This window comes from Scardinius erythrophthalmus (assembly GCF_964197995.2).
Source record: "Scardinius erythrophthalmus genome assembly, chromosome: 16".
Lineage (NCBI taxonomy): Eukaryota > Metazoa > Chordata > Actinopteri > Cypriniformes > Leuciscidae > Scardinius > Scardinius erythrophthalmus.
The window spans coordinates 37,636,795-37,649,627 of record NC_138236.1 but is presented as its reverse complement, the minus strand read 5'-3'; the positions used below and the strand labels follow the sequence as shown (position 1 = coordinate 37,649,627).

At 35.7% G+C, this 12,833-nt stretch overlaps 1 protein-coding gene across 1 annotated transcript in view; it reads right to left on the bottom strand.

Moving 5' to 3' along the window:
• grik2 (glutamate receptor, ionotropic, kainate 2) overlaps window positions 1-12,833 on the bottom strand; it is a 229,396-nt gene that overhangs the window by 4,579 nt on the left and 211,984 nt on the right. Inside the window, exon 15 of the mRNA XM_081388117.1 lies at window positions 6,804-7,054. Coding sequence (XP_081244243.1) covers window positions 6,804-7,054 — 251 coding nt within the window. The remainder of the gene's footprint in view (window positions 1-6,803; window positions 7,055-12,833) is intronic.

Below are 12,833 nucleotides of genomic sequence, written 5' to 3'. Positions count from 1 at the left end.
AAGTATAAAATAAACACTAATACACGAAAAAGTAAATGTGCAGTTTGTGCGATGAATAATTTCATCTTGCTGCTCACTGGAAGTACTTTGTGCTTTTGTGAACGATCTTCATTTACAGCGTTTGTGAGTGACATGAAGATATGAAATAATAAAGTGCTTTCAATCAGTGTCCTTACCCAATGATCTGCTTTCTTCATATCGACATCCTCCACAATAGCCAATAACAGAACATTAGCAACTAGCTTATTATTGCTGACACACACTTTGATGTTTAATATTCAGCCACACATACGAGATTCTGGGTTAAACATGAGTTATGCTCTGTGTACAGCATCATGTTGTTGATTTTACCACAAGAAATAATATTGACTCTTCCCTCATTTGCACTAATGGAAGTCTATGGGGCAATTGAATCCCACAGGAATAAAAAAAATGAAAATAGTTTCATTTATTCTCAGGAATTTTAAGATATATATATTAAAAATAAGTTAAAAGGCTATGAAAGAACAACCTTTAAACACAAAAATTTAACTTTGGATCCAACAACATCTAAAAGTTGTGAATAAGTCAATGACAAATTGGATATAGAACATCAAGACATCAAACAAAAAAGAGGAAACATACATTACAGATCTATATATGCTTCAAGTGCGGACAGGGGGAATTTCGGTTACACTTTAGACATTCTACTAACTAACTCTCATTAGAGTATTAGTAGACTGGTGGGTTAAGGTTAAGTTTGCCAGAATAAGCTGACATGTACTTATAGTCAGTAGAATGTCTGTTGAGGTATTAAAATAAAGTGTTAACAGATATTAAGCAGTTCAAACTACAGTAAACTGAAAGCATAGGTGGAGAAATATGAATGTAAAATGTGCAAAAAAAAAAACGAGAAGCAGAAACATTATAGTAATCCTTTTATTTAAACATTAATTTATTTGTGTCTTTGTGTATGTGTATGTGATCTATATTTGAGCATAAACTATCAACATAAAGATGCACTGAACAAATATTCATAAACTCCATAAATAAGCCATGGGCAATTCTACAAAATATTTAGTCGTTTTCATGCAATACTTGTCATATTTACTAAAACAATATACCATTCTGATGTTGAACCTGTGAACCTTTTATTAGCATTGGGAATTATTTTATTCAGACGTAAATAAATCTGTTTTTGAGTTCCAGTGGTGGAGGGGGAAAAAACCGCAGGAAATCTACATCACATTATGTTAGAACCATTTATACATTTTTATCTAAAGCTATAAGATTGTTGGTCAGACTGTTGGCTCTTTCCTAATCTTACAAAATAGAGGCAATTATAAAATGCAAATTTCTGTGGGAATGTGTTGCTGAGGAGGAAGAGCCAATTCTATGTGATGTTTTTTTTCTTCTGCAGAATAGTTAGAAGGAAGAAAACGGAACAAAAAACAGCAGCTCAAGTCTTCTACAAAAATACTTTAATTGCCTCTATCATTTTCTCTTGCAAGATATGATACCTGATTTACATGCTCTCAAGCGTGTGTTTGCATTCTATAGCATTGCTATATTGAATTAAAACACTGACAAAATCAATCATCAATCTTGGGTTTTCATACACTCTGTTTGACACCATATGCTTCATAAATCCTAAACGTTAAGACACTTTACAATAAGGTTGTTTTAGTTAACGCTGGTTAATGCATTAACTAACAAACTAACAATGAGCAATAGCTACATTTGTTATAGTATTTATGTTAACGTTAAATTATGGAAATGCAACTGTTCACTGTTCACGTTAGCTCAGGTCCATTAAATAATATTTTTTATGTTAACGACGTATGATTAAATATTGAAATTAACATCAACACAGAACTAATATTAACAAATGGAACCTTATTGTAAAGTGTACCATGTGTTGGGACATTTGAACCCAGACTTGCAGCCAACCCAGGGACCCTCAATATAAACAAACTTCATTTTCTAACATGTAATAACTCTCATTAAGAACATTAACCAACATTATCTACACCAGTGTTTCTCAACCAGTGGGTCGCAAGACCGTTTTGAGAGTGTGTACTTAAAGAAACAACGACAACAACGAAAATGAAATTCTAAATGTTTTTCTGATGCGAGACTTTTATTTTGAAAGACGTGCGTGGAAGCTGTTGACTCTTCTGTCAGACGCAGTTTAAAAAACACTTTCTGATTCAGTATCTGCGGTCAGATGAGATGTCAGGCTATATGTCAGTGTCATTATTCAAATGTAATTTTTGTAACTTGTTACGGATTAAAAAGTATATAAAGCGCAAAAGAAATTACGAGCATGCAATGTCGTTGTTATGAATGTCGTGAAATTACCAAAAAGTGAATTAGGTAACTAGTACGTTGTGTGAGTTAGTGGGGAAGGGTTTGCATGCAGTTCATTCTATTCATCAGGATCATTTTTATTAATGGTTCATGTTAGTATAGGGCTTGGGCGTCGTGACGTCATACTTGGCGTGGCGGCCATGTTGATGGCCTCGCGAATGTAAACATATAGCAAGTCGAACGAGGAGAAGCAGAGTTGGGAGAAAGAAAAGAGATATTAAAGTCCCGAAAATGATGTGGAATTTACGGGGATAGGTTAAACAGGGAAGCCAGGGACCAGTAACGTTATGTGGACAAAATCGGCAAAAAAGTGCAGTTAGTAGCTGTCAACCCTCCCGTTTTTTCCGGGTTTCTCACGCATTTGAGCTCTTTTCCCGCTGTCTTCCCGTTTTAGTATTTTCCTATAAAATATCCCGAAAAATGAAAATTTCAACATTCATCTTTCTGTTGCTATCCCTCTGCTGACAGCAAAAATTCGTACTACAAAACTGCAGCATTAACTAAGTGAGTTGTGAAGCTAGGTCTAACGTGACTTTGCTTACAGATTGGCATGAAATCGTGCTCTCACAACAACCACGCTGTTATCTTAAAAAGGCCAATATCACGCTAAGGTTGCCTTCAAGTAAGCAAAACGATGCTTTGAAAACATCTGTTTCGCTGGAAGGGCAAGGGGTTAGCAACAGGACAACAGTACAGAGACTGACAGGTCCGATGGAAGGGTTAACATTAATGTTATGAGAGTAAGGTATTAAAATACGGGATATTTTACAGGAAAATTTGTCCACATACTGGTCCCTGGTTTCCCTATTTAACTCCACATCCTTTTCGGGATTTTAACATCTTTTATCTTTCTTTTCTTTCTCCCAACTCTGCTTCTCCTCGTTCGACTTGCTGTATGTTTACATTCGCGAGGCCATCAACATGGCCGCCACGCCAAGTATGACGTCACGACGCCCAAGCCCTATTGTGTATTTACTATGGTAACTGTAGTTTTTCAGAGACTGAAGTTTTATTTTTGGTGACTGCTAGCTCATACAGACAAAAACTAGTTTGGGACTGCTATTTAAGAACCTTATCTTATACTGTTTATTTATCTGTGTTAGTGATTTTCTTACAATGTATGTGTATGTTAAGTAAAGTAGGACTTGTTTGTGTGTCAATCATTTTTTGAGAAATAAAATGGTTACACTTTATTTTACAGTACATGCACGTACGTGTACTTACAGTGTACTTACCTAAGAAAGTATTGGTTAATATAAGATTAAGGTTAGGTTTAGGAGTAGGTTCAGGGTTTGTACCTAGTTATTACACAGTTATTGTAATAACTATAATAAATAAAGTACTGTAAAATAAAGTGCTAGCAATGAAATTCCTAAAAATTTGGGTCGCGGCTTAATGACCATGGGAAAATGTGAGTCCCATGGCCAAACCGGTTGAGAACCACTGATTTACACAACATATCACATATTCAAATTGTTAGACATTTCATGAACCATGTGTCTTTTTCTTTCTGTATGCCTTCACAGACATCATTGGCCATTTGGCTTATCGTGTCAATGTAATCATTAAACAAGGATCAGGCAGCAAAGTAATGCATTGCCAGAATTTTTGTGAATGTCAATACGATGGCTTACAGCAAACAAACAAAAAGCACTTATGAGATCGATACAGTGAATCCGAGATGAGTATAAAACACACTTCTTCCACTGAGAGTGAATAAACGGAGCTGTGCTTTCTGGGACTCAATACTGAAGCTGGCAGGTTGATGCTGTCATTGTAGTTGAATAAAAACAGCTTAATACAGTACTAGTTATCCATATTTAGGGTGCAAATTGTGAATGCTTCAAACAAACAAAGACTCTTTAAAAAATAACCCAACTTAGACCATCTCTGTGTCCACTGTGCAGTTTGCTCGGCATGTGTAATGAGAACACAGTGTGGCAGGTTCATTTTATTTTGGTATTCGCAAATTATGAATATTTTTGTCCATTACTGGCTTCCATACTAAAGTAATTCAACTACATGCAACTAAACCCATGTTTGGGTCAAATATGGACAAACCCAACCATTGGTTTACAATTTTAAATTAAATTTTGAACCCAACGGTTGGGTTTGTACAAATTTGACTCAAACATGGGTTGAAACAACCCAGCATTTTTAGAGTGTACTATTTCCAAAGCAACCTCATTGGAACCTCATTGTGCCTGTGGTCACATTTCTGCAAAACAATATCACGTTGCGTCTTGCATGTTTCGTAACACTTTCAAAGTGATGGTAATAGCGTGTTCAGATTGAAAACAAGCATATAAACGTGAAGTTTTATTGCGTTGGTTGTTGTACGTATCACGGCAGTTCTGACTTGAACTGTCAGGTGAGTGGCACTAAAAGGTCAATGCTCTATTTTGTTTGTTAATAATGAACCACCTACACTAAACCCCAAACATACCTGATTGTGTTTTTATCTCACATTTGCTTTTGCTGAAGCAACAGTGCAATTTTAGCTGCTTCTACAAGTCTTTGAGCTCTTTTATCATGACTGCTGTATCAGGTGAGCTACTGAGCAAGTTTTCAACATCAGAAATATGGAGCTGATTAAGGGATGGAAACTTCAAAATGTATTAGTTTACAAATCATGCACCATGGCACCTTTATCTTTATAGGTCAGAGACTAAAGCGTTTTCAGTATTGTGCAAGGAACCGCACAAAAATAAGTCTTTATTAACCGATATTCTGCCCTGTAATCATAATTTGTGTGAAAAGGAATAAAAGGTTGGTGTTTTACTGCCTGTGGTGTTCATTCACCTGGAAACGGCTGTAATTTGTATGTATTGGTACGTGTTTGGAGTTTTGCAAAAATGTAGGTAGAGGCACATTTTTCCAATGGGTAAATTGCTGGTGATTACAGAATAATGACTGTTCTAACTAATTTATTGACTGCAAAACACTATTGTAAAAATAAACATGGACAATTGAATGCTTTCTTTCAGTTATATGAAAAAAAATGAAGGCTTGGTGGAGAAAGTGGAGAAATTATGACACATATATTATAATTGATTAATAAAATTCAGTCTCACTTTATATTAGGTGTCTTTAACTGCTGTGTACTAACATTTAAATTAATCATTTGATACAATGCACTTACTCCCGACATACAAGATTTTACATTGTACTTATATTTAAAAAAAAAAAAATACCTGAATGTAATTACAGCTGTAATAATTTCTATAATTACACTATTGAGATTTCCCTACTACCTTAATTTAGTACAAAGTAGTTAAAGACACCGAATATAAAGTGGGGCCTAAAATTTTTATATAAAGTGTGACCTAAAATTCGAATAGGACAGTGCTAATGCAAAGGGGACTAGATACTTGTTTTCGTCCACTCAAGTGGTATTTGGTTATTTTACAGAAGACTCAATAGAGGAAAAGATCAGACCGCATGGATCACACAGAACTACATCATCAAATGGAATTTCCTGTGAAGTTAATAATAATAGAAAATGACTAAAATTACATCAAATCATTACCAACCAATAACTAAATAAACAAATATGTACTATCAAGCAAACCTGCACTAAAGTCTAGTGCAGGAATAGGCAGTGTTGGTCTTGGAGTGCCGCTGTCCTGCAGAGTTCAGCTTTTTAAAAATACTCACCTGCCTTTAGCCTTAGTAATCCTGAAGACATTGATCAGCTGGTTCAGGTGTGTTTGATTAGGGTCGGAGCTAAACTCTGCAGGACAGCGGCTCTCTAGGACCAACGTTGCCTTTCCCTGGTCCAGTGAGTGAAATCAGAGCTCATGTGTAGAATTTAATTTGCCAATAAATTCTGTAAGAGTCAATATGTACTTAAAACATCATATTTGTGATGGGAGAAGGAAAAATAGTGAGAGAACTGGCGTTCATCCATTTCCAAGCAGTTTTTTTTTTCTACCTCATTATGGACTGTACACTTCAAGCATTTACTGGTTCAGTAGATCAAGTATTCGAGTGAAGTGGATAAGGGAAAGCACAACACATCTGTTGAGGTGAGATGACACAAGTAAAGCCCAAGCCCTTCTGTCTTCAGAGACTTACATCAAGAAGGACTGTTTGCTCTCCAGAAACAGGCTCTGTCTGTAAAATATTACCAGTGAAATATACCTCACGCTTTGCTCAATCGCTCAATACCACAACATTAAAGCTCATTTTAGACAGAATTAATATTGTTTGCATTGATCTGTAACAGACCCTGTCATACTCAGAGGCATCAGTTGGACTCATCTGACTGGCTGTCTTATATCACCCACAATACCCTCGCTGATGAAACACAAAATTGCAAAACCCATTTCTCGTGATTATATGTGATTTGTTATCTCTAAAGGGATGTGCATAATAACCCTAGACTCCTTAAGTATATCCAAACAGATTACAAATGTTCATTGCAGTCCAGAATTGTGAAAGAGTTGCTTTACCTTTTCCAGCTGAGCGTTTTGTTTGGACTTATAGAGAAACTCCCCGACTGCCACAAACACAGAGAGGACGAGTCCTGCAGCCAACACTATGAAAATGCCCCCGATGTTCTGGACGCCCAGCGCACTGGCCTCTTTGTTCTCCTCCTCGGGACAGCCGTTCCCTCGCCACCACTTCTCCTTCATCATGTGCAGCTTCCCTTCTTCCTGAAGCTGCAGGATTGCGATGGTGATCTTATCTCGGTACGGGGACCCTGAAAGGTCAGAAAGGGGAAACTGATTAAATAAACATGCTGAGAATTAGTTCTGCTTAGTATGGAAGCGTGTGTCTGCCACAGAATAAACAATGAAAAAGGTAATTGCGACTTTTTAATCTCACAATGGCGAGTTTACATCTCGCAATTCTGACTTTTTATCTCAGAATTGTGTGATATAAGTCAGAATTGTGTGTTATAAAGTCAGAATTGCTTGTTATTAAGTCAGAATTGAATGATATAAAGTCGCAATTGTGTTATAAAGTCAGAATTGCTTGTTATTAAGTCAGAATTGCAAGATATAAAGTCGCAATTGTGTTATGTCAGAATTGCATGTCATAAAGTCAGAACTGTGAGACAGAAACTTGCAATTCTGAGGAAAAAAGGGGACTTTATAAACTCAGTTTATATCTCAATTCTGAGAAAAGATTTCAGAATTGCGAGATATAAAGTCAGTTATATAAAGTGTTATAAAGTCAGAATTGCTAGAAAAAAAAGTCAAAATTGTGAGTTTATGTCTCGCGATTCTGACTTTATGACACGCAATTGCGACTTTATATCACACAATTCTGAGAAATATTCTCACGAAATTATGATACATACTAATATAAAATACCTACAAGACTATGGATTCACTGTTAACTACAAAAATTCCCACATTTAATGCTAATGTTTGGTTTAGGGTTAGGGTTGGGTTTTAGGGTATAGAGCTTGGGTTATGGTTAGGGGTAACTACAAATGTTAATCAAATGCACATACTGTACTTTAAATGTTATTACAGTGCATGTATGCATATAATAAGTATATTGTATAAAATAGTTAAGTAGTTATCACTTTCCCGCCAGCATTTTATTTTCAAGTTGCCAGCCAGCGCCAACATTTTTGATCATATTCACAATACTCTCATGACCCCAGAATATTTTTTGTATGAATGTTAATGTCAATATATCAAAAGAAAGAACAAAACTACTGCTTTAAAACAAACATATATTTATTTTATTTATTTTTTATCTACACTTGAATGTGAGTAAGGTTCAAACATTTTGATCGGATCGGATTCAAACGATGATCAAAACATAATCAACACCCCCAAAGCTTCACAGTCATTACCTCTTTGTGGGTTCGACATTTTATTGGTTAACGTTAGGCAGTTTTGACTTATATGCTGTTGTATGTTTGATGATCATGTTAGCTTACTTATGTGTAACATACTGTAACATACATAACAACTTCTATCTGCTCCTACTTGTTTACGCAGATCTTCTTTATTGTTTTTGGATCTGTACTCTTACAGAAGATGTGTAACAGCGCTCCTACCGTATAACAGTGAACACATGGATTGCTGGAAAAACTCGTCAATGGCAGGGAAACTTTGTGTCATAATTGACAGAAAATCTCGTCAACGGGAGGGGAAAAAGTTAAGGCTATCTAATATAAAGTGTGACCAAAAGAATAATTATTTTGCTTAAAGTCCCCTTGTAGTCAATAATTATATCCCTTAAAACTCATCTTTGATCACCAAAATGACAAATTTAAATGTTTTCCTTGAAAAAAAATGATTCATGCCTCAAAATAGCTTGAATGTAACTCTATACCCTTGCCCCATTTAGTATACGCAGTTGAATATGCAAATGAGCCCCGCCTCCACTCACTCACTCACTCAGAGATCCATTGTTTGACGATCACACGTTGATCTGATTGGTTACAAGGTAGTTTGTGACGTCAGAAACACCAGCGATTTCAAAGCGTGTTTTTGAGACTGTCTTTGGTTCACTGCAGTTTTAAGGAGAAAATACTCAGCAATGCTGTCGACTTATGAATTTACACATGGTTTGTCTTAAAGCACATTTAAAACACCACTTAGACATATAAACAACATTAAAAGTTTTATTTTCACCACAGGGGGCACTTTAAAGAAAATAAAGACTATTTTGCTGAGAACCAGATCAGTGAACTTTTTTTTATTCATTTCCAAAGAATCAGCTGTTCTTGTTCACAAAACGAACAATTTGTTGAAGAAAATCACTGGCTCAGTGATCCGGTAACAGCGTTTCTCTAGTTAAGCTCACTGGAGGGGAAGATTATAAGTGAATCACAAATGAAATTTCAGTCTGTTGGTGAAATGCATGGCTTCAGACGACCTTGAACACAGCATATCAGAATGGCCTACCTCATTTTGGAGATATAAAAAAACTTGCATAAAGACTCAGTTTCAACAATGTTGTGCAAAAAAGAAATATTATTAAAATGAACATTGTATTAAGTATACAGTACCTCATGCTGGAGTTTGTTGTATTGAGAAAGACTAAAAGCTGATGCAAACATGTTCCATTCATTGCGCTACTACAAGGCTCTGAGAAAAGCTGAGACATTGAAAAAGAAACATGAAGTTTGTCACTTCAGTGGTGCAAGATTATGTGTCTCGCAGTACAAAGATGAGAAATACAGACACTAATGCAGTACGAGCCATAAAAGCCTAATGCTGTTTGTTGAAACACTGCTCCCAGGGTGCCATTGATAACACACCAATAAAACCCAATTACATTCCAGGGACTGGCATTTCCCACTTTTATCTATTTATTTTCTGTCTAATTAAAACTTGTTGCTATTCTTAATTTGATGTAATGTTTCCTTCTGGGCCTCCTTGCGGGCTTCATATCTCTCCTCGATTCCTATCAGCCATTTCACCTCCCTCGAAAAAAGGTAAACAGGTCGTGTTCCCTTCGTTCAGCACAGATCAAAAACGGCTGGAGAAGTTATTTCTCATTTAATTTGAAATATGAGGTAGAACAAGAGCACTCACGATTCTCGCTGATTCTTTCATGTTGTAATGGTGGTACTGCTGTAGATAACTCTCTATAATAAGGACTGTACTATTGCCTGAATAATTGAGAACTCAGCTGTTCTTTTGTTCAAATGCACAACACAAGTGCATGAAGCACAAAGTGCTCTTTATTTGCTGAAATCAAACTCGCATTTCTTTCATGCTTACTGTTAGCACTTAGGGTTTTATATAATAGCAGTGCAGAAATTTGGATGGTTTTGGAGACTATCATTTTCACCTACTGTATATAACAACAAATGCATTGTATATCATTGGACAAGATCCAATTTTTTCCATAATTTTATTTTTTATTTTTTTTAGCTTATTACTCATCTCTCTTGCTCAAATAAATAAATACATCTTTATTTTTCAATATTAATCCAAATAGATGGGGAAATAAATACATAAATTATATGTAAACTTGAATTCATTTAATAATGATTATAAAACACTTATATGGGTTTAAGTTCACTTTAATTACTAATGTTTTGTTTAAATTCCACAAAACAAAAACACAAATGATTTTATTATAGTCAGCTGATAAAAAAAAAAAAGTAAATTAGGCTTTAATTTATTTTATTCTATTTCTTATGATTTGGGGATGAAATACAGTACGAGTAGAATATGTTCTTGACCGCTTTCGTGAGATTCAACTAATTGGTATGCAGAACTCTTTCACTGAAACAAAAGGGTGGAATGATATAATAAAAAGCCTAAAACGGACATATCAAAATCCCTATTCTGCAACATCAAATACAAGTAATACAATGAATCCTGATGCACTCTACTGCAAGGTTCTTCAAATACATGCCTGCATGTAGCAAATGGATGAGGTAGAACAGAAGATAGCTTAAATAAATGAATCTGATTCTGGTAGCTCCTCATGCACAAGTAAACTCCTGACAGATGTTTGATGACATGGCATTGTGCATGACTCTTCTTAATGATGCCTCCAGGGACGGGGCCCGTCCACAGGCTGAAAGCTGACTGGGGGCCGTTCTATTTCCACAATCCTCAAGGGGCAAGCGGCACAGCCCCGAAACATTGATATAAACTGCAAGTGCTACACACATTTAGCAAGACAATGTAGTCACAAGTGGACAAAAAAGGAGCTCACGGCAAAGTGTTCCGATGATAAAACACTCCTAGTCACTACTATCGCAGATTTGCGGAGCCCCGCACATGATATGAAAGAAAAAATAATAATAATCACGTGCATGATTTACTATTTTGTTCCCTCAATTTGCTACATCGAGTGGACGATATAGCAAATCAAGGGGACAAAATAGTAAATAGTGTGCACAATATAGCAAATCAAGGGAACGAAATAGTAAATAGTGCACACGATATAGCAAATCAAGGGAAATAAATAATAAATGGTGCACACAATATAGCAAATCAGGGGAAATAAATAATAAATGGTGCACACGATATAGCAAATCAAGGGAACGAAATAGTAAATGGTGCACACAATATAGCAAATAAAGGGAACAAAATAGTAAATAGTGCACACGATATAGCAAATCAAGGGAACGAAATAGTAAATAGTGCACACGATATAGCAAATCAAGGGAACTAAATAGTAAATAGTGCACACGATATATCAAATCAAGGGGACAAAATAGTAAATAGTGCACACGATATAGCAAATCAGGGGAAATAAATAATAAATGGTGCACACGATATAGCAAATCAAGGGAACGAAATAGTAAATGGTGCACACGATATAGCAAATCAAGGGAACAAAATAGTAAATTGTGTGCACGATATATCAAATCAAGGGGACAAAATAGTAAATGGTGCACACGATATAGCAAATCAGGGGAAATAAATAATAAATGGTGCACACGATATAGCAAATCAGGGGAAATAAATAATAAATGGTGCACACGATATAGCAAATCAAGGGAACGAAATAGTAAATGGTGCACACGATATAGCAAATCAAGGGAACGAAATAGTAAATGGTGCACACGATATAGCAAATCAAGGGAACGAAATAGTAAATGGTGCACACGATATAGCAAATCAAGGGAACAAAATAGTAAATGGTGCACACGATATAGCAAATCAAGGGAACGAAATAGTAAATGGTGCACACGATATAGCAAATCAGGGGAAATAAATAATAAATGGTGCACACGATATAGCAAATCAAGGGAACAAAATAGTAAATTGTGTGCACGATATAGCAAATCAAGGGAACGAAATAGTAAATTGTGTGCACGATATAGCAAATCAAGGGAACGAAATAGTAAATAGTGCACACGATATAGCAATCAGGGGAAATAAATAATAAATGGTGCACACGATATAGCAAATCAAGGGAACGAAATAGTAAATGGTGCACAGGATATAGCAAATCAAGGGAACAAAATAGTAAATTGTGTGCACGATATAGCAAATCAAGGGAACGAAATAGTAAATAGTGCACAGGATATAGCAAATCAAGGGAACAAAATAGTAAATTGTGTGCACGATATAGCAAATCAAGGGAACGAAATAGTAAATAGTGCACACGATATAGCAATCAGGGGAAATAAATAATAAATGGTGCACACGATATAGCAAATCAAGGGAACGAAATAGTAAATGGTGCACAGGATATAGCAAATCAAGGGAACAAAATAGTAAATTGTGTGCACGATATAGCAAATCAAGGGAACGAAATAGTAAATAGTGCACACGATATAGCAAATCAGGGGAAATAAATAATAAATGGTGCACACGATATAGCAAATCAAGGGAACGAAATAGTAAATAGTGCACACGATATAGCAAATCAGGGGAAATAAATAATAAATGGTGCACACGATATAGCAAATCAAGGGAACGAAATAGTAAATGGTGCACACGATATAGCAAATCAAGGGAACTAAATAGTAAATAGTGCACACTATATGAACCCTGTGACCCTGAACCACAAAACCAGTCACATGGGTACATTTTTTAAAA